The sequence below is a fragment of the Hypomesus transpacificus genome, chromosome 12 (genome assembly GCF_021917145.1).
Source record: "Hypomesus transpacificus isolate Combined female chromosome 12, fHypTra1, whole genome shotgun sequence".
Taxonomy (NCBI): domain Eukaryota; kingdom Metazoa; phylum Chordata; class Actinopteri; order Osmeriformes; family Osmeridae; genus Hypomesus; species Hypomesus transpacificus.
In genome coordinates, this window is record NC_061071.1 from 6,908,692 (window position 1) to 6,929,840 (window position 21,149).

Below are 21,149 nucleotides of genomic sequence, written 5' to 3' on the forward strand. Positions count from 1 at the left end.
ACAGTCTTCAATGAAAGAACGCATTGTTATACATTCATACACATTAAATTGAGTTTTATTGGGAACCATGCGGTAAGAGTGGACAACTATTATATTGTGTCAAGCATGTCGCTTTATGACTGCATTATCATTTGTATTAACATTTGTGAACTTGGAAGTTAAAGTTCTAGTATCTCAAAACTTTAAGTCACAGCTTATGCAATATTGCTTTCGTCTTGCTTAAAGTTTAAACAGAAAATGTGATCATCGTCTGAGGGAAGGACTACATTGCATCACATCACATAATCATACACAAAGAGGCTTTTCATTGCCCTGGTCCACGAGATGTCCATGATGTACTGCAAACATTTGAGCGCTAGGGGGCGACATGACCTTCAATGTTGTTGGGCGATGATTGGCGAATGCTGTACTCCATCACAACAGACTACAGGACACATCGAAAATGTCATCCGAGACGCTAGCTATATATCTAGTTAACATTACTGCGATAGCTGCAACACAGCACATTCACATTTAAACGGTAAGACAATAGATATCGCTGCTATTTGCTTTTGAACAAAAAATGTAGCATCTTGCTGAAGTGCAGTCTAGTTTCCAGTTACCAAATAATTTGTAGAGGCAATGCCGGGGCGGCTGGACAGCTAACTAACTAACTGGCTAGCTTGTTAGCTCGTGTTAAAGTTAAACATCTGTTTAGCTTGTGCGCTAGCGTATGGCTCTAACGAGGCAAGCTACTTTTACACATGTAAACGTTATTTTCTGTATTGACCTAGCAAATTGTACCAACGTAACGTAGCTAATGGATCTTGATTTCTAAATAGAAGGTAAAAGCTAACAAGATGAAACATGTTCATACATGCTTAAAATGCTCATACATACATCCAGTTTTTGCCATCTGTTGCTAACCCTCCACGTATTTTTTGCTAGCTAGAAATAGAAGTGATAACCTCAGAGTAGCTTTCGATGAAGCTTCCTCGCAACCATGAGTTTATCTGTCTTTTGCAATGTCAGTCAATCTTCTCTGCCTTCTTTAGCTAGGCAACTTCACTATTTTGATGGGCCACGGATGATGTCCCACGGTTGATGCCCCAAACGATGCGGCACCATTGGCTGCTCGTTGGGGCTTGCGGCTGGATGCTACTCATCCTAATGTTCGCCAGCAAATTCATCAATTTCAATTTGAGAGCCGCGGATGGTGAGTTAGTTAAGATGTCAGCTATATAGACACTGGCGGCCAGTTATGTATTGTCAGTACGGATTTGCGAAACCATAATGTAATACATGCCTGGACTCTGTTTCAGACTATGTGGAACAATCTGAGATGCAGAGCTGGACTCTGTCAGGGACCAAGATCATCAAATCCCCCTCCATGCAGAAGTCTGAAACACAAGATGAGAAGCCATCAGACCTGGTAGGTCCATGACTCACATCACTAGAATGCAGCAGATTGCAACTCAGAGTGTGCTGCAGATGTCTCATGAAGGCAGTGTCTGTGTGTTTGTGTGTCAGACGGCTGAGCCGTCCTCCGCGGACCTCTCAGACTGGCGCTCTGTGGAAGCAAAGCGCCTGGAGCTGCTCTCGGCTGTGTGCAAGAACTCGACGCTCAGGAACCTCACTCACACCTCCATCAACAAGTTCGTCCTGGACCGCATCTTTGTATGCGACAAGCACAAGATCCTCTTCTGCCAGACCCCCAAAGTGGGGAACACTCAATGGAAAAAGGTCCTGATTGTTCTCAACGGTGAGTGTTTGCTTTCATGGTGTGACACTGCTTGATTGACTGAGGTCGGGGATGGCGAGTGTCCGATTGTCACGGTTCTTCTTTTGTCTCTCAGGAGTGTTCTCCACTGTGGATGAGATCCCAGAAAATCTGGTTCACGATCACGAGAAGAATGGCCTGCCTCGCCTCTCTTCTCTGAGTCAGGTGGAGATTACTGAAAGGTCAGAGTTCAAGTTTGAGCTCTCCTAATTTTGACCACAAAATGTCAGTTAGTCGTGTCACAACTAAGCACTTTCTACTTTGTTCAAACAGGATAATAAACAGTTAATGCATTCTGTAGCCTCAGCACTAACAAACAAATCGATTGATCTCCAGATTAAACACCTACTTTAAATTCTTCATCGTGAGAGACCCTTTCGAGCGCCTCATCTCCGCCTTCAAGGACAAATTTGTGAAGAACCCCCGCTTTGAGCCCTGGTACAAGCACGACATTGCGCCCGCCATCATCCGCAAGTACCGCAAGAGCCACAGAGACAACGACGCGGCGGCCACGGGCCTGCGCTTCGAGGACTTTGTCCGTTACCTGGGCGACGTGCCCGGAAGGCGGCGCATGGACAGGCAGTTTGGCGAGCACGTCATCCATTGGGTGACGTACGCCGAGCTGTGCGCGCCTTGTGACATCACCTACAGCGTGGTGGGCCACCACGAGACCTTGGAGCGGGACGCTCCCTACATCCTCAAGGCTGCTGGGATCGAGCGCCTGGTGTCCTACCCCACCATCCCGCCAGGCATCACCCGCTACAACCAGACCAAGGTGGAGCACTACTTCTCAGACATCAGCAAGCGTGACATCAGGCGTCTCTTCGCCAGATATCAGGGGGACTTTGGCCTGTTTGGTTATCCCAGTCCAGACTTCCTAATGAACTGAGCTAAAGGCTAAAGACAGTTCTGATAGGCTTGTAGGCTAAGTAAGCTAACTTGCTTCTCCTAATCTGGCCATGGTTGACTGAGACGATAGGGTGCCTCCTGCAGGCTGATGTGCCGTAGTGAGGGGATGGCGGCAGTTAGCAGCCAGGCTGGTTCCTCCGATGGAGCCTGATTTGCTATAGCCGACCATGCCTCAACCAGGCACACCCAGACCAGATCAAGTATGTGGCCTGAGGTAGAGTTTGTTGCCATGGTTATGGCTCTACAACTAATGAAGTGCCACATAGTAGTGTTTCTTGGTAGTCCTTTAGCTTTTGTTATGATAGGTAACTTTTATTTAATAAGGAAACTAAACAGTGTAACCTACTGTGCGAGTGTGTAACCTCAGCACGTTTACAGAGACAGGGCTGCTGCTGTTGCCGCCTACCAGACCCACACTGGGAGCACCAGGGGTCGACACTGCTGGGTGGGGAACACACCGATATGATACTGGACTTGGTTCCCTTGCATATGTGGTGTACCAAAAAACCCCTGTAGGTGTAGTGGATGGAGGACAAGCAATGGGAAAGTCTTGGCAGCTCTGCAGACTTCCAGACACGCCTGTGAACAGGATCACTGGCTGTGTGCCTGGCAGTATGGCTGTGTGAGCCGTGATGCCTGTGCTTTCTTATGGGCAGCGAGGCTATCTGCGTTCTCTTTCCGCGGTTAGGCAGAGACGGCGAATGTGTGTCATCCAGGTACTTCCATTCTGTCACCCCTATGCGGAGAGACAGCGTTGTGGTCCAGGGGCTGTGGGAGGGCGAGGATGGTTTTACGCTCCGAAATGTAGGCCTGGAAGTTGACAATGAACATCTCCATACCAACAAACGTTTTTGTGTGCGTGTGTCTGTGTGTGTGTGTGTGTGTGTGTGTGTGTGTGTGTGTGTGTGTGTGTGTGTGTGTGTGTGTGTGTGTGTGTGTGTGTGTGTGTGTGTGTGTGTGTGTGTGTGTGTGTGGAGCTGTCATCACCCATCTATGAAGAAATGCTTCCTGGTGACTTTGTACTCTAATTCTGGAGAATTAATAAAGGCCAATATGAAATCAAGAAAAAATAAACTTGTTTTGTTTTTCAACATCAATAAAGAGCCCTGTTGGTTTTGCCAATAAATGTCTGTAAAAGCCCACTGGTGTCTTAGCAGCTGCAGTGTGTTACTGAATGATCCGAACTCTGTGAGTTCTAACCTTGGTGTTCCATGTCCTCGCATGATGTCCTGAAATCTGATCGCTCATGTGAAACTATCCAACAAGAATCAAAGCAACTGTCGGAACAATAGCTTCCTCGTGTTGGTGCTCAGAAATATGTTTCTCTGTCGTGACCCAGTTCTTTTTGATCATTCTACTCTGGGCCCATTCATTCAGTGGAGGCATGTGCCGCACACATGTTTGTGGTCTTCTGTTGGAGGGTTCATTTATTGAGGTTGTTTGTGTGCAGTGGACAAAGGATAACTGTCAGGCCTCCATGTGTTGCCACAAGGGGTGAGAGGGTCACGTGTGCTGCCTGTACCCTGAGCAGAGCAGGTAACAGGTTGGACTGATGGACTAAGAACTACGGTGACGGTAGCGTTGTGGGTTAGGGTGGCAACGTTTTAGCAGCACGTTAGTGTGCTGCACATTGGTTTTAAATGATAACAGGCTTGTGGTGTGATTAATGATCATAAATTAGTATTATTCAGATTTCAGAGTATGTCTTATAGAGAAAAGCACCCATCTCTTTTTTTTACAGCTGCTAAAAGTGTGTCCAAACAGTGTGTGAATAGAGCGCTGTCTGCAGCCTCCTTAAGGTGGGATGAGACTCGTCTTCCTCAAGCCACTTGAGTTGGCCCTAATATACCTATATCAACTATATGTGACTTGCTGTTGTTTTCTCTCAGAATTCTCCACATAAGCCTGTACAATAGTGTTACCTATTCTGCAGTTTGCTAACGTTTTTGTAAAAATTAATTTGCATAATGTTAAGCTGTTTAATGTAAAGCACTCAGGGCTACACCGCATTGGCAAGTCAATGCTACTGGCAGACTGCCTGTGTGCCCAGCGCCAGCGGCCTGTTAGCTTAATATAACTGACAGTTGACGACGGAAGGGATTTCAAATGTCTACAGTGCTTCTTGACCCGAACAGTATGATCAAATATGCAGTTATTTTCTGTTACACAACCTTTATCGTTACATAAACAGTCAGACTACCCAATGACTTTGCTCCCTCAAGTCACGTGCCACCCGATGTTACCAAACAGGCGCATCATAACTAGTTTGCCCTTATAGTTTAATTCCTGAATTTGACGTCGAGAGAGTGTGATTCAAATTCTGTTATTATGCCTATATACAAACCATCGGACCAGCAAAGTAAAAACGAGCAGCGTGCTGGCTGTTCATACAAGTTTAGTAATAGATCGAGGGAACAACTTTTGGGTTTTGGGCGAGTGTATGGGCGGGGTTACTGATTCGCCTGCCCAACTCTAGTTCAGAGATATAGGTCTAGACAGGCGTTATAACGAAACACTAGTGTCAGCGGCTATTTCTTTTCTACGACATTAGCTCGTTTTTACTCGTAATGCAAGGTTGTGTCAGTTGTCGGTGCTCACGTATTTATGCAGCATATAACATGTTCGTGAAAATGCCTTGAAACGAAGGAAGTATAGCCTACTCGTTTTAAAGGATGTTATATCATCCGTGAGTGTAAGACTGCTGTTATACAAACTTCCAGTTTCACTGTGTCACGGTCTTACGTAGCTAAATTAACATGGAAAATTCGATTTGCAGCTGAATGAAATGGATGGAACTAAACACTTGCTTCGGTGTCCGGTCTGATCCTTACCTAGACTGAATCGATTAGATAGCTAGTAATTTGACTGACCCCTGAGCGTAACTGATTTGAGCGATTCTTCAGTTATATCACGAAAATGGACATCGCTGTTCGAGACGGATTGGATCATTCCACGAACAGCACAACTGTTCCCACTGCTGCCTGGTTGTGTGCAGAAATGTTGGATGTGGCACAGAAAGCCTGCCAGGCTGGAGACTACAACTTTGCTGTTGAGATTTACAGCTCTCAACTTGCAGATCTTCAGCAACCAGACAGGCCTCTGTGTCTACTGAAGGCAGATGCGCTTAGCAGGGCTGGGCGCATAGGAGAGGCACTGGACTCGTATTGTGCTGCTGCCAAACTGGACAGTTTAAAACCCCAAGAATTAGGATCTCTTGTTGACTGTATTACGCACACCTTGCGCGAAAAGGAATTGTGCATCTCAGCTCCAAGTAAGACTTCGTCATGCCGAGTTGGAGTTAATAGAAACGAGTTGAACCGTTCATATTCAGTGGATGACTTATCTGAGGATGAAGAAACACTGGACTTTTTCTCTTGCCATTTTTGCAAGTGCCTCTTGTCAGAGCCTGTGACCTTAGAATGTGGCCATACATACTGCAAATATTGTGTTGAAGATAAACACGTCACAGAATGCAAACTGTGTCGATATAAACTGAGCAACTCGACGGGCAAAGTGAAGCCAACTGCGTTTAAAGTCAATGTGGTTCTAAGCAGCCTGTTGGAAAAGTGGTTTGTGGCGGAGAGTCAAGCAAGGCGATACTGGCTGGAGGGGGAGAGACTACGGACTAAACACGACTTCCTCAACGCCCTAGAAAGATACAACAAAGCTGTAGAAATGGGTAGGCTAAAGCATGAATTATTTCTGTAATACCCTTTCTTTTAATAGTTCCCCTTCACATGGGACATTTGAGTAATGGATGGTTAACCTACTTATCAGGTGACATGGAAGCGTGCAGATCTTAAATTAATATCTGGGTCAGGCAACATAATTGGCATCATTACACTTTTTTCATGCCAGCTCACTCAAAGACATAAACACCATGTGTTGGGGGAACTGCGCATTTGATCATAAATGTTTACAGACTGATTCAATTTCTTTAGTGATCGTACGCCTGGACTCTGTACTTTCCGTAGAAATATCAGTTTGCCCATTATGTACCTTGCATAGCATCACAACAGCAGGAAAAGTAGGTCAAGCTTGGTAGAGCAGAATTCTATTCTACAGAGTAGCCTTTTTTTGCGGGCCCTGCTAATGTACTTCTCGAATTTCTGCACATCTAAAATAGAGTTCCCAACATGTGGAATCTGAACAGGGTTGGTGTGCAAAGTAGCAAATGAACACATAACAGCTTACGTGCTCTCTTCACAAAACTTGACGCGACCCTGAACTAGTTATGAGCATGACCTGGATTTTAGGGGATGAGATAATGTTTTTCGTGTAACAGTTTTTTTGGGTTGCCAACTCTGCTACATAATTTAGCTTAATATTGTCATAATAGCTTATTATTTTCATTTTATTTCATAGACGAAGATTTTATTTTTATAGTGTAATGCATGTAATTCAGGGGTGTTTTATGGATGAATTATGTGTTTTATATATAACTATCCTTCTTGTGGGACTGTCCATAACACTTCCATACATCAGACAAAACCTCTATAGAGGCTGTTTATATGACTGCTTATAAACTACACAGACTTATTGTTATGTCTTCCTCTTTGCAGCCCCAACTATGTCCAGGTTACTGGAGCGGAGGGCAGATCTCCATCAGCAGATGGGGAACTTCAGACTGGCTCTTCAGGATGGGGACAGCATGTGTCAACTGAAGCCTCTGTGGCCCAAGGTGAAAGAAAATACTGGTGTACAGGCAGACATGGTGGTGTGGTGGAATTTTCTATGATTGAATGTCTGAAGTCAGAAGAATTTGTCTTTATCTGTTTATTCTTGAAATCAAGGAGGAGCAGTTCCAAAACAGTATCATAAATGATGTCTGCAGTAGAAGGGCTCTCTAAAGGTGTCATGATCTGAACACTCTTTTATACAGTAATTCCAGACAGTTACATCATTAGTTCAATAGTTCATGTCTATCAAAAGAGGAATCATCAATAACAGAAAGTATAAAAGGGAAATAGGTTGCAGAACTGGATACAGATGCTCAATATTAAAAAACAGAGCTTGAGACGACAGAAGCAGAACTTGTCAGCAAAAACACCCCTGGAGTATGGGCAAAACAACCAGGGTCAAACAGTCAAATTGTTAGACGTTTGTCAGCAAACGGAAACTTAAGCAATACTGTCTTAGGCTAAAAGGTTATGCCATTTTTACAGAAGTTAAAACCTCAGCAATAATTGTTCTAGGCCAAAGAATATTATAGACATCTTAAAGAATAGTAATTTTCTATTACAATTCCCCCCTTTTGATCAAACCCTTGATCAACATAAAAATTATATAAAACAAAGAAAATACAACTACATGGAATACATCAAATGTGTTACCCTTGTTACAGTTGAAAACACTTCATCATTAACCAGTAGAATAAGCAAAAGCTGGTTTTGCGAGACATAGACGTCTCTGAGTGTTTGAGCAAGCAGAAAAATATACAGAACAATTTTTTACCATCTACCCGGAAGGGCAGAGAAGACACAAAGGTGTCCAACAAAAATGGAAATAAAAGGACAGTCACCTATTATAATCATATTCCAAATAAAAGTTGGTCGTGATAAACTGATGAGAGCACGTACTCTAGCCTGATAATGTACTACCCAAATTGTAGGAGACAAGGGAAAATCTGAGCTATCAGGAGACAAAGAAATGTAAGTGTCATCAGAGGATACAGTATGTAATGTAATATCAACATTTTCATACGGGCCAAAATGCAAATATCGCAATTCAGAAGGGCAAAATGTCCAAGCACCAATAGGCAAACGTTCCAACAAATCAGAATGTGACACAATCATGATCAAAAACAAATTAGACTATGACCGAGGCATCATCAGAGTTGGAATCAGAACCAAAATCAAAATCAGATGGACTTGCCCAGGGCCTCCAAAGGTCAGTCGGCAGAGGAGCATGAGTGGGGTTGCGGTCTGTAGCCACAAGATTGAGGAACTGGGTGTTAACAGATCTGTCAATGGCCTTAACAATCATCAGCCAGACTCAGCCATCCTAACCGGGGAAAATACATTGTGAATTTCATGGTTGTCCCTAAACTCCCCCCACGTACAGTACGTCTGTAGTTCTGAAAGCTTTTAGTCAAGGCGGGTGGGTATGTACAAACATAAGCAATGTTGCGAGTATTTTTTACTACTCTTAGATATCGAACAGTCTCAATTCTGGCTAGACATGAGTGTCACAGGACAATCTCCTTCTGTTATGTTGGTCGGGCCATATATCGCCACGCGCTGATCAGTCTGTTCCCTTGGGAGTCTCACCATCTGATATACTGTACGATGAGTGAGATACCACCAGTGGAGATAGGATCAGAGTGAGGATCAAGGCCAGCCCCATCATGGTACCTAATCTGGAACGGTTGCAGGATGTTCTCATGGTGGTCGGCGGTCCCACGTTGTCCCTTGGAGGTTGCTTGGTGACAACAGATGTGGATGTATTCTCTGGAACGTGTATGTGCATTATGTATTTCGCCGGAGCAGTTCAGAGCAGCGTTCTTCGTACACTCTAGAACTGTGATGAGTCAGCGCAGCCCTGCCGTGTAAGTGTGTGGCAGGTGTGTGGTTACTCGGGAGGCTCAGGAACCTTTCTGCAGTGATTGGCGTGGATCCAGGTCGCTCTTTCAGCCGTCTTTACAGCAGTGTGTGTAGTTAGCAGGATCTGGAACGGTCCTAACCACCTCTTCGATCTCCAGTTCTTCCTGCGCAGATCTTTCACCACGATCCAATCACCTGGCTTAAGGTTGTGTAGAGTACCTTCAGCTGGCTGGGGCAATGCGTCTTTTACCTGTGTAGAAATCTGAGAGAGCACAACCGACAAGTTTTTACAATACTGTAACATTGCATCCTCACAGAGAGAGGTGGAAGGAAAAGGCCTTCTCTCTGCATTCACCCCCAGTGTAGGAGGTCGCCCAAAAAGGATCTCAAACGGACTGAGATTAGTTCTGGTTCTCTTTCTCATTCTCATGTAGGTCAGTGCAATGGGCAGTGCTTTGGTCCATGAGAGACCAGTGTCCTCCAGCATTTGGCCAGCTTCATCTTTAAGGTCCCATTCTCCCGCTCGACTGCTTCCCCACTGGCCGGATGGTATGCACAATGACGCCTCATGTCAATACCTAGATATTTTCCGACCTGATCAAGAGCAGAGTTGACAAAATGTGCACCATTGTCGCTACTGACTTTTGCTGGTATACCCCATCTAGGAACAATCTCAGTTAGTAGTGCTTTTGTAACAACATGGCTGGTGGCATGTTTTGCAGGGAAAGCTTCAATCCATTTTGACCATAAGTCTACCATAACCAAACAGTACACTTTTCCCTCAGATGGTGTTAACTCAATAAAATCCATCATGAGGTGTTCAAATGGATGTGATGGGGGTGGATGTGCGGCCTGTGTAGTGGGTATGCCTCGTCCTACATTGTGGTTTGCACATATCATACATGACTGACAAAATCTCTGTGCATATGCTGTAAATCCCTTTGTAAACCACTGTTGTGTTAGCATACTTATCATCCCCGCTTTTGACGCATGGTCCCGCCCATGTGTCAATTTTGCAAAATGGGGAAAGAAATGTTTGGGAAGGCAGGGTTTTCCACACACACTGCGCCACACTCCTTCTGTTAGGGTGCAGGCAGATGACTTCCACAGGGCTTTCTCCTGGGGGGTGGCGAATGACTGAAGAGCTGCGAGAGAAGAGGGAACCTCAGAGTTCGAGGCTTGTTCAGAAAAGAGGAAGGAAGTGGTTGAAGCTTGAGCAGCCGCCTTAGCAGCTTTGTCAGCTCTGTCGTTCCCTAAAGACTAGGGGGTCACATGAATGGGTGTGGGCTTGACATTTACACACAGCAATTTTAGATGGAAGGAGGATTGCATCCAACAGGGCAGCGACTTTAGTGTGGTGAGAGATGGGTTTACCCGAGGAGGTGAGGAACTTTCTGTGTTTCCATAGGGCACCAAAATCGTGAACGACACCAAAGGCATACCGGGAATCGGTATAGATGGTAACAGATTTACCTGCAGCCAGACGACAGGCCTCATTTAGGGCTACCAACTCAGCCGCCTGGGCTGAGAGGTGGCTGGGAAGAGAGCCTGAAACAAGAGTGTCATGTGCAGAACAAACAGCATATCCAACTTTGTTAACACTCGTAGAGGGGTCGCGAGAGGCGGACCCATCCACAAACAAAATGAAGTCGGGGTTGGATAATGGTGTTTCCTGGAGATCAGGTCTGGGAGTGCAGGCCTCCTGGAGGGTTAGCACACAGTCATGGGGTTCACCATCCACAATTGTGGGTAAAAGGGTAGCAGGGTTAAGAACATTACAACGCTTGATGGTGATGTTAGGCATATTCAACAATGAGGCATTGTAACGTAACCAACTAGCGGCGGACAGATGAGAAGTTTTCTGTTCGAGCAAAATTAATGAAACAGCATGTGGGACAAGAAGGGTTAGAGGTGAATACCCGACGATGTCTCTTGATGCCATGACTGCTTTCTCTGCAGCAGCCACAGCTCTCAGACAAAGCGGAAGTCCAGCTGCAACTGGGTCAAGTTTAGCAGAGAAGTAAGCAACCGGACGTTGCCCGCCCCCATGCTCCTGCAGGAGAACAGAAGTCATGCACCCATTTTTCTCATCCACAGCTTGAATGAAAGGCCTAGTTGGATCTGGAAGACCTAGAGTGGGTGAAGACTGTAGGGTTAGTTTCAGTTCACAAAAACTGTCATATGCTTCCGGTGTCCATGTAACTTTATCATTTGAGGAGAGGCTCTGCCCATGAATCAGTGCACTGAGTGGGGCCTCTAGGATTGCATAATTTTGAATGAACTGTCGACAGTAAGAACAAATTCCAAGAAATGACATGACTTGCTTTTTTGTAATTGGCTTTGGGATGTTTTGAATTGCTGCTATTCTCTTGGGAGAGAGAGATTTGCCCTCAGCTGTGATCACATGTCCCAAAAATGTTACAGACTCTTTAACAAACTGCAGTTTTGACAAACTGGCTTTGTGGCCTTCTGAAGCCAAATGTTTAAGCAAGGTGATGGTGTCTTTTCTGCACTGGTCAGCAGTTGGCGAGCAGGTCATGAGGTCATCGACGTAGGTCAGCAAAACTGTTCCTGGAGAGAGTTCAAGTGTCTCAAGGCTGGTCTTTATGGCCTCGTTGTAGATTGTAGGACTTTCACAGTAGCCCTGACATAACCTGGTGAAAGTGTAAGCCTTGCCGTCAAAGTTGAATGCAAACCAATACTGGCTGTCCTTATGAACAGGAACACTGAAAAAGGCATTGGCCAAGTCAACAACAGAAAATAATCTTGCTGTGGGTGGGACTTGTGATAGAATGGTGTAAGGATTAGGCACGTGTGGAGCACGTGGCTGCACGGCAGCATTGACAGCTTGCAAGTCCTGAACAAAGCGCCACTCAACAGGAAGGCCCACGTCACGAATCTTTTTAACAGGAAATAAAGGGGATCTGACAGGAGATGACTCACAAGGCACAATAAGTCCAGCATTGAGCAGAGACTCAAAAACAGGTCTGATACCGGCAAGAGCTTCAGGTTTAAGTGGGTATTGTTTTCGACAGGGCCGGAAATCAGACTTTGGAGTGATAACCACTGGCTCACAGTTCTTGATCAAACCAACATCATACTTGCCAGTGGCCCACAAAGTTTTAGGAACCGAGTCAAGTGCTGGGTCAGGTGATAAATCAGACTGTGTCATTGTCAGAACAGGCAAGTGAACAGACTCCTTTACTATTTGTACGTGACGGACCACAGGCACATCAGCAAGGAAAGACTTCTTGAAACAATTCATAGTAAGTGAATAAGAAACGTTGGGGTCTGTTGTACTGACCCAGTCAGAGACCTTCAAGCATTCAGCCAGAAACGGGCCCAAATCTCGCCAAGACATGTCGGAACTCTTGACCAAAGAGACATGAGAAGTAGAATCACAAACATCAAAGAAACTCTGTTGATCTTGTTTTAACAATACTTCAGCAACACAACAAAAATCCATATAATACAAATTAACAATCTGCAAACTCTCTGATTTTACAGCCTGAAACCAGCCGGTTTCATAAACTGTATCTGCTCCAATACTAATATGAGAAGTACAATGCAAATCATCCGGCATCATAAAATCAACATGAACAGAGGAGACAAGTGACCTGGCTATCTCTAACAGTCTCCCCCCCTCTGGAGGGTCTGTTACTTTCCACTGATAGGCATACAGCAGATCTGTCTGACTTGAGAGTGCCATAGTACAAAAAACCTCTGATAATTCAGTAACCTTGATGCCCTCTGGTGTAGACAACAAACAAATACCCAAACGACACATCAAATCCCTACCCATCAGATTAATAGGACATAGATTTGATAACAAAAAGGAATGCTCCAAGGGGTCTCCGTTTGGAATGTTGCAGGGTAAGGGTACAGTAAGATTTTCTTTAACAACCTGACCTGAGGCGCCCATTGAATAAACAAAACGACCACTAAGCTTGGGCGAACTGGGGAACTCTGTACTTTTAATGACTGAATTTGTAGCACCTGAATCTACTAAAAATGTAATGGAGCGTCCTGCTATCATCATAGTAAACTGAGGAAAACTCTTGTATGCTTCAGATGAATAAGACAAGTAAGTGGGTTGGGGTTCAAATTTTTCTGATAAAATTGAAATACATCTGGATACTAGCTGTCCCTCAGCATTGGTAGCAAGCATTTCTTCATTGCAGCAGGCAAGCAAATTGTTATCGCAAATGGACTGTGTAGCAAGCAATTCTTCCTTGCAATGTGCAGGCGTGTGCAAGGTACCTTTTTCATGCTGCGTTGAGGCCAGTGGTCTGCGCTCAGCTCCCGTCTCCTGCCCTCTTAGTCAATCGGATGAATGAAAGCTGTTCTTCCGGTGGGAAAACTCATTCTTCTCCCCCCTCTTATTAGGACAGTCCCTTGCCCAGTGTCCTTTTTCCCCACACTTGAAACAGGCATCAGGGTCTTTGTGGAAATGCCGACCCTTGTTGTCTCCTTTACCGCGCCCTTGTTCTCCCTTCCTGCCCTTCTTGTTGAAGCCGCCTTTGCCTCCATGTTGCTGGGATGCAGTTTGAAGAAGAGTCAGTGTGGCTTGATGAAGTTCCTTCTCAGCTTTAATGGTCCTCTGTTGTTTCTTGGCCATCAGCTGAGCTTGGTTATGTCAGCTGTGTCGTCGTAGTTCATCCGAGCGGGCTTCCTCATAACAGACACAGGAGAGTTTGATGGCAGCAGCGATCTCTGGTAACAGTCCATTCAGAAAAGCAGAACAGAGATGGGTTTCCCAGGGTGTCATCTGGTCGGTGTTGTTGGGTCGAGCAATGCCGCTGTGGGTGGTGAAAACTTCTGTGAGGCGGTGCAGGTAGTCGTCTGTACCTTCATCAGGTCTCTGTTTACATGCTGCTATTGCTGACATGTTCAGTCGAGTTGGAAAAGCTGTCTTTATGACAGTAGCGATGTCAGTGACTTTTCTCGCATACTGTGGATTGTCCGCATGTCCATATTCAATGTGAGCACACCTGATGTCATCACCCACAAGGATGTTGGAGATCTTTGCAAAGTCTGTTGCCTTCATTTTTGTCCCTAACAGGCGCCTGAGTTCAGTTAAAGTGGGTCTGAACTCCCTACAGAACACAATCAATGCCTCAGCAAAGGCTTCTCCCGAGGTAGTAACGTCTGGGAGGTGTGAACTAGCTTCCCTAACGTCTGACACAGTCCACGGGCGAAAAACCATGGTCGGGCCGTCATGTCCCGCGACCTCCACCATGGGGTAGTTCTGTACTGGAAAGGCACTTAGTTCATCGTCTGAGTCCGGAGGCAGTGGTGTGTTTTCTGCGCGGCGGTTGACAGGCGTGGTGGAGTCGGCTGCCTGGACAGAAGTTGACTTCCCCTGTCCATACATCTGGCCCGATCGGGTGCGGTTAGTTGGAGAAGAGAGTTCCTCTTTCTGTGGCTGAAGAAGGGCCTCTCTCAGCGGTGGGGGTTGTCGTTGGCTTTGTGTGTGGTCTGGTCGTGGAGCTGAAGGAGGGCAGGAGGGCAGGAAATCCAGGTCCGAGCGCAGCCTCGTGGCACTCAACTGTGGGTACAAAGCAGAAGACATGTGCGAGTGCGTGTGCGCCGGCATGTATGGTGGACATTTCCCTATCTCTTCATCCTGACATTTTTCTGGTTCACTTTTCAATACCTTCTGAAGTCTGGATCTCTCCCTACGGTCAGACTCTTTGTTCCACAACTCAAAACATTTCCTGTGTTTTTCAACCATTTCTAAATCTTTCATATTCACTTTCTTTTTCCCTCTTAAATCACTTTCTTGTTCCATCAATTTCTCTCTTAACTGACTCAGCTGGTTTGTCCTAAAGGATCCGTTTACAGGAAAACCAAACTTTTCTGACCAAACATGCAAACAGTCCAGGCTCTCTTCACCATATCTCTTCCTCATCTGGTCCACTATAGGACCCTCAACAGGTCCAACCTGTTTACTTTTCTTTCCCATCCTTACTTTGATGGGCAGTGCACTGATTTTCAATACAGACGTCTCTGTAAGGTCTGGTTCGTTCTTTCCACAACAAGAATAAAGGAATTCTTCCCCGGGAAGAGTCTGGTTCGAATTTTTTCCACAACCAGTAAAGGAAGTGAGGAAAACGCCTATGGTGTCAAGCCTGACCGGTCTGTACCAAATTCCAAATTTAAAAAGTTATGAATATTTCTCACCGTTTAACTTTTGATGATTTTGAAGATGTCATAACAGGTCAAAATTCCAGCGGAGACAATCGGGGGCGCAACGGCCGGTCCTCCCCTCTCTTTGAAAATGTTGAGGTTTTGGAGGCCAAACACCTTTGTTTGGGATGATCAGTCCCCGTCCGCGTCGCTCCCGACGATCACTCGTGGAATCCTGTTCGTGACGCCAAGTTTGTGGTGGAATTTTCTATGATTGAATGTCTGAAGTCAGAAGAATTTGTCTTTATCTGTTTATTCTTGAAATCAAGGAGGAGCAGTTCCAAAACAGTATCATAAATGATGTCTGCAGTAGAAGGGCTCTCTAAAGGTGTCATGATCTGAACACTCTTTTATACAGTAATTCCAGACAGTTACATCATTAGTTCAATAGTTCATGTCTATCAAAAGAGGAATCATCAATAACAGAAAGTATAAAAGGGAAATAGGTTGCAGAACTGGATACAGATGCTCAATATTAAAAAACAGAGCTTGAGACGACAGAAGCAGAACTTGTCAGCAAAAACACCCCTGGAGTATGGGCAAAACAACCAGGGTCAAACAGTCAAATTGTTAGACGTTTGTCAGCAAACGGAAACTTAAGCAATACTGTCTTAGGCTAAAAGGTTATGCCATTTTTACAGAAGTTAAAACCTCAGCAATAATTGTTCTAGGCCAAAGAATATTATAGACATCTTAAAGAATAGTAATTTTCTATTACAATGGCAGGTCCTTTACCAACACCACATTCTTCCATGAGAATAGACTAAAGGCAGTGTTAGAGGGTGAACATACAACAATGTGAAACTGGGTCGCAGCATTGTCCCACTTATATTCACCCATGATGGTTTATATAGATACATGGTCATCAAAAGACTTGACCATAACCCTGTGTGTGTTTTTACCTAGGCCCATTATGTGAGAGCATTGGCTTTGAGCAAAGCCGGACGGAATGAAGAAACCTTAAAAGAGTATTTCTATTGTGTTGCTCTGAAGCCTAACTGCGTCACTATCAGACTGGAGGCTCAGAAGGTATTGTACTTTTGTAATTTTGTTCTTTTGTACTGCTGTATTGTTATGTAGCATGTGTGACCACACAATGCATGTTTGTGCTGTGCTTGGTTATCTGCTAATCCCTGTCCTTTATCTTGCAGCTGTTGAGTGACATGTTCTCCTCCTTGTTTGAGAAGGACAGTCTGTCCGCATCACTCCGCCCCTGTCAGACAGGCTTCGCCTCCCCCCTTAAGCCCGCCTCCTTCCTCTTGGGCTCGTTAAATTCCACACCTCAAAAAGAAGGCCTAATGGAAGGGCCCTCGAAGGTGAGAGCCCCTCACTCACACACAAGCACCCTCAATGACAGGCCCATCACTTCCTGTCAGGCCCATCACTTCCTGTCTTTCTGTTTGTGTACTGTACGGGCATTCGCTTTGATGCGCGTGTGACGGCACACTTACCAAGACCGCTCATCCACCTCTTATGTTTGTCGTCCGATCAGAACCAGATGTTTGGTCTCGGTAACCCTCCTGCTGAGTCTGAGAAGACCGCCAAGCCCCAGACATGCGCTGGGGACTCCAAGGACCTGGGTTTAGTCCTCAGAGCCTTACCTTGCCCCTCTGGTCTGAAAAGGAAATGCCAAGACAACCCTCCGAACTTAGCGACCGCCAACAAGTTGCCCAGAAAAGGTACCACCACCGTCATCAATTTGTATATAGCTGGGCACTTGACCCATTCCACACCAAACACAGAGGGTCAATCTCACTAGCAGACTGTGTTTCACTTCCAAGATCTCGAGAATTTTGTCGACGAAAAAATACTTTGGGATGCATTCATCTTCTCTCTGTGTCTGTGCTCAGATGAAGGTTGCTCTTCATCCCAGGCTCCTGTTGCTCATAGTGGTGAGAGGGAGGTGCCTACCCATCTCCTGGACAGCACTGACATGGAGTGCTCTCTTTGTATGAGGTAAGTCAACCATACAACACACACACACACACAAACAGAGACACACATACACAACATCCCTTTGGGGGGATGTATTGCTGAATTATTGAACTTGTGTCTTTCCTCAGGCTGTTTTATGAGCCTGTCACCACCCCCTGTGGACACACATTCTGTCTGAAATGTCTGGAGCGCTGCATGGACCACAACCCAAACTGCCCACTGTGCAAAGAGAACCTTGCTGAGGTAAATTAATATTAAACTGTGCAAACATTTCCAGCAACACAGTAAAATATTTTGAACACATTTTGTTACCATCATTTGGGTAATACTGTTTTGAGATATTAAACCCGCCAAGTTATCTTCTTGGTGTGTACTGAACTGGGTATAGCTAATGCTTGTTAGCAAAAGCTTTCATCAGTCACGTCGTCGTGGTCTTTATAGTCTGTGTGTGGTGTAATTGCAGTACCTGGCCTCCAGAGGGAACCATAAGACCCTGTTGGTTGAAGAAATGCTACAACGTTATCTCTCTGAGGCTCTGGCTGAGAGAAGGAAAGTCCATGAAGAGGAGATGAAGGAGCTATCCAAGTAAGACCTTAGACCCCTTCTAGAGACTTCCATATTGTGTATAGCAAATCTAATAGTCTGTAGTGTAACAAAATATCACAACAGCTTTCCTCAGCTGGTTGAATGGGGATTTTCCCTAACAAATGGTTCTTCTTGCAGCTTGAAGCAGGAAGTGCCCATCTTCATCTGCACGGTTGCATTTCCCACAATTCCATGCCCTCTTCACATCTATGAGCCATGCTACAGGCTCATGGTCCGACGCTCAATGGAAACAGGAACCAGGCAGTTTGGAATGTGCATTGCTGATGATCTCAAGGGGTGAGCTGACCTATGACACAACACCTAAGCAGTCAACACCTCAAAAACATTCCAGGTGCCATAAACCCAAAACCCTAAACCAGGGGTACTCAATAGGCAGACCGCGGTCTGGATCCGGACGTAATACAATTTGGACCGAAGCCAAAATCTAATTTAGTCATGATGATCCAAGCGAGTTTTCATTGGTGCGTGATTTCACGCCTATATTGTTTTCCTACTAGATGTGGTTTTCTATCTTCTGTGTCCAATCCAAAGATCCAATCAGGAGCTGTAATAGTAATCACCATGACAACTCACTCAACGTTGGCAGCAACCTCTGTGGGTCAGGTTGTGTGTGTCATTCGCAACAACGCTGGCTAATCGATAGCCTGCCTGTTTCTTCCTTGGCCAAAATCATGGCGTGACAAAACCCAGCGAAAAGTTTATTCCAAAAATCGCAAATTTCAGACAGAATGGACAGTATGCAATTGTGTTGCCGGTAGGGAGCACAAAACTGATGTGTTTAATCTGCAATGAGATGGTTGCCCTTGTCAAAAGTGGTAGAGCTAACGTGAAACGTCACTATGACACAAAGCATAGACACTTTGAACAAAATTACCCCCAGACCTCTGAGGTAAGGGCCAGAAAAATACTGTTCTGGACTGAATGGAAATTTGTTGAGTAGACCTTTTTAGTTTCTAATTGAGTACCCCTGCCCTAAACTGTACTTGACTGTAACATTCTGACCAACAACCTGGCTAATGGTTCCATGGTCCTGGTCCACAGTTTTGCTGACTACGGCTGCATGCTGGAGGTGAAGGATGTGAAGACGTTTCCCGATGGCCGTTCGGTGGTGGACACGGTGGGAGTGTCTCGGTTTCGAGTGCTGAGCCACGGCCAGAGGGACGGGTACAGCACAGCCAAGATAGAGCTGCTGGAGGACAAGAAGGTGTGTGTGTTGTGGGTGTGTGTGCGTTGTGGAGGGAGTTTTAAAGATTGCATCCGAGATGAGCTTCCTAACCGCTGACACCTTTCCTGTGCGGCCAGGTGGAGGGGGCGGAGCTAGAGGAGCTGCAGAAGCTGCATGACTCTGTGTACGAGCAGGCCACTTCCTGGTTCACCTCGCTCAAAGACAACATGAAGAGCCAGATCCTCAGCCACTTTGGACAGCTGCCCGGGAAAGAAGCTGACATTCAGGTACAACACAACACCGTGCTGTCTGTTAGAAGTAGTGTCTTCCTCTGCTTGGCCCCCGGGTACCTAGGCTATGGTTCCAACAGCAGATTCAGATAAACTATGTATTTCATTCCTAGAAGAGCATTAGGATCATCAGGACAGTACTTTGATATTCTTTATAGCCTCTCCGGTTCCCTCTCTCCCTCTTTTGTTCCCTCTCTCTCTCCTTCAGTCTCTGTGAGTGGAAAACATCTTAATATCTAAGAGCCTAGACAGTAGAAGGCTAATGCATATGTTATTTGTCCTGGAGAAAACGATGAGGCGCACCCTAATAGAACCGCACTAAGCCTCCCTCCCTCCCTCTCTCAGGCCAGTCCCAGCGGCCCTGCTTGGTGCTGGTGGCTCCTGGCCGTCCTGCCCCTGGAGAAACGTGCTCAGCTCAGCATCCTGTCCATGACCGGCCTCCGGGACAGGCTGGCCGCCGTCCGCCGTGTGATCCTCCTCGTCACACGCAAACGCCAGGCACGGTGACAAGATGTCCAACTATTCGGCGCAGTTGTTACTGAAAATGGACTTTCAGTCACTGAAATGATGCAAAGACTTCTTTGAACGGGGACAGCTGGTGGATTACAGTTCCTTATGTTGTTCCGAGTATTCGTAGGGTGAGGATGTGAAACACCATTGTATATGTAAATACTGTGTCTTTGAATCAGTGCGTCCTTTAATCAAAACTGTGTGTCCTGTTGTACATGTTAAATGAGAGCCTTAAATTATTGTTATTCCAATTGTATATTTATATACTTACTATCACACAATAAACATGTTTTTATTTATTAATTGTTAATTCTGTATTGTTATTTCAAACACCCAAACTGCATCCTTCATAAAGATCCTGTGAGTCCTACATTCAAATGCTTGTACAAGACCAGCTCTTGCAGTACCACCAGATGTCCATAGGGTGTCAGTAAAAGAATGTTAGAAAAATAGGATGGCCAGAACCGTCTAAATTAGAACAGGTTTTATCAGACAGTTACTCGACCACTATTTGCTGAGATGTGAGGCACAATGATCAGGGGATTCTATTGCCTTTGTGTAAAACTCCCAAAGTCCCATATTTCTTGATGCAATCTTTATCGATATAATTTGGACAGCATGGGAGTGCACAGCTGAAAGACAATGATCGATTTATTTCTAGATGTAGCCTTATCTAGCAGCTCTAGCAGTTTTTGGGAGGTTATTGTTACCTAGCAACAATTAATATATACAGAGAATCTCTGAGGTTCTTAAGCAACATGGCTGTGCAGTGTTTTTTAGCCAGACTGGTCCATCCTGATTGTTGGCTAAATGACTCACAACATAGGAGCTAAAGTTAGTTTTAACCAATAGACACCCTGTTCATGTCTACAGGTTCTTCAGGGGAATGACAATGTGGCAGGGGTTGGGAAAGGAAACGGTTCTGAGACATGCACAGACACATCTGTGTCACAGACATCTCAATCAGTTACACTAATAAATATTTGATATTGTCACTTTTAAGTTTGGAACACTATGGAGGGTGACAAAGAGCAAGCTCAAGAGAAATAGATACAGCAGTCAGGTGGTTTCTAGGGCCCAATTATGTTTTTATGGATTATACTGCCATTCTGGACTGGGCACTCTACTTCTGTTTAATATACATTAAGAACACGGGGAGGAAGTAGGTTACAGCAGGGAGACAAATTAATGCATGTCGGCAATATGGTAATAATTCGTAGGCTTTCTACTGACTCACTGTGCAT

At 45.3% G+C, this 21,149-nt stretch overlaps 3 protein-coding genes across 5 annotated transcripts; 2 read left to right on the forward strand and 1 right to left on the reverse strand.

Annotated features, from left to right (window-relative positions):
- The first annotated feature begins 393 nt into the window (after positions 1–393).
- Positions 394–3,746, forward strand: chst10 (carbohydrate sulfotransferase 10). Of its 2 annotated transcripts, none has more exons than XM_047030872.1 (6): positions 394–520; positions 1,039–1,195; positions 1,302–1,411; positions 1,510–1,741; positions 1,836–1,941; positions 2,096–3,746. In XM_047030872.1, the coding sequence occupies exons 2-6, from the start codon at positions 1,084–1,086 to the stop codon at positions 2,646–2,648; spliced, it is 1,113 nt and encodes a 370-aa protein (XP_046886828.1). In that variant the 5' UTR covers positions 394–520; positions 1,039–1,083; the 3' UTR covers positions 2,649–3,746. The 2 variants fall into 2 exon arrangements, with proteins under 2 accessions (XP_046886828.1, XP_046886827.1); XM_047030871.1 differs by having other exon boundaries at positions 395–520; positions 1,035–1,195.
- A 1,206-nt stretch (positions 3,747–4,952) lies between these two features.
- Positions 4,953–20,185, forward strand: LOC124474550 (LON peptidase N-terminal domain and RING finger protein 2-like). Its single transcript, XM_047030790.1, has 12 exons — positions 4,953–6,347; positions 7,231–7,349; positions 16,306–16,428; positions 16,551–16,715; positions 16,892–17,078; positions 17,250–17,355; positions 17,463–17,577; positions 17,798–17,919; positions 18,058–18,216; positions 18,982–19,144; positions 19,243–19,392; positions 19,741–20,185. Exons 1-12 carry the CDS (start codon positions 5,585–5,587, stop codon positions 19,900–19,902), a joined length of 2,334 nt encoding a protein of 777 aa, XP_046886746.1. The 5' UTR covers positions 4,953–5,584; the 3' UTR covers positions 19,903–20,185.
- On the reverse strand, positions 7,814–15,656 carry LOC124474548. 2 transcript variants are annotated; one of them, XM_047030788.1, is made up of 2 exons: positions 9,566–13,422; positions 7,814–9,472 (listed from the first exon to the last, which is right to left on the reverse strand). In XM_047030788.1, exon 1 carries the CDS (start codon positions 13,376–13,378, stop codon positions 10,448–10,450), a length of 2,931 nt encoding a protein of 976 aa, XP_046886744.1. In that variant the 5' UTR covers positions 13,379–13,422; the 3' UTR covers positions 7,814–9,472; positions 9,566–10,447. The 2 variants fall into 2 exon arrangements, with proteins under 2 accessions (XP_046886744.1, XP_046886745.1); XM_047030789.1 differs by lacking the exon at positions 9,566–13,422 and adding an exon at positions 13,471–15,656 and having other exon boundaries at positions 7,816–9,472.
- Positions 20,186–21,149: the final 964 nt, after the last annotated feature.

Coding starts and splice junctions, on each gene's coding strand:
- chst10 (XM_047030872.1), top strand. CDS start 1,084: ATGCCCCAAACGATGCGGCACCATTGGCTGCTCGTTGGGGCTTGCGGC. Junction 1,196..1,301: donor CAATTTGAGAGCCGCGGATG/GTGAGTTAGTTA, acceptor ACTCTGTTTCAG/ACTATGTGGAACAATCTGAG. Junction 1,412..1,509: donor ATGAGAAGCCATCAGACCTG/GTAGGTCCATGA, acceptor TTTGTGTGTCAG/ACGGCTGAGCCGTCCTCCGC.
- LOC124474550 (XM_047030790.1), top strand. CDS start 5,585: ATGGACATCGCTGTTCGAGACGGATTGGATCATTCCACGAACAGCACA. Junction 16,429..16,550: donor TCAGACTGGAGGCTCAGAAG/GTATTGTACTTT, acceptor TTTATCTTGCAG/CTGTTGAGTGACATGTTCTC. Junction 17,920..18,057: donor GAGATGAAGGAGCTATCCAA/GTAAGACCTTAG, acceptor TTCTTCTTGCAG/CTTGAAGCAGGAAGTGCCCA.
- LOC124474548 (XM_047030788.1), bottom strand. CDS start 13,378: ATGCTTGCTACCAATGCTGAGGGACAGCTAGTATCCAGATGTATTTCA.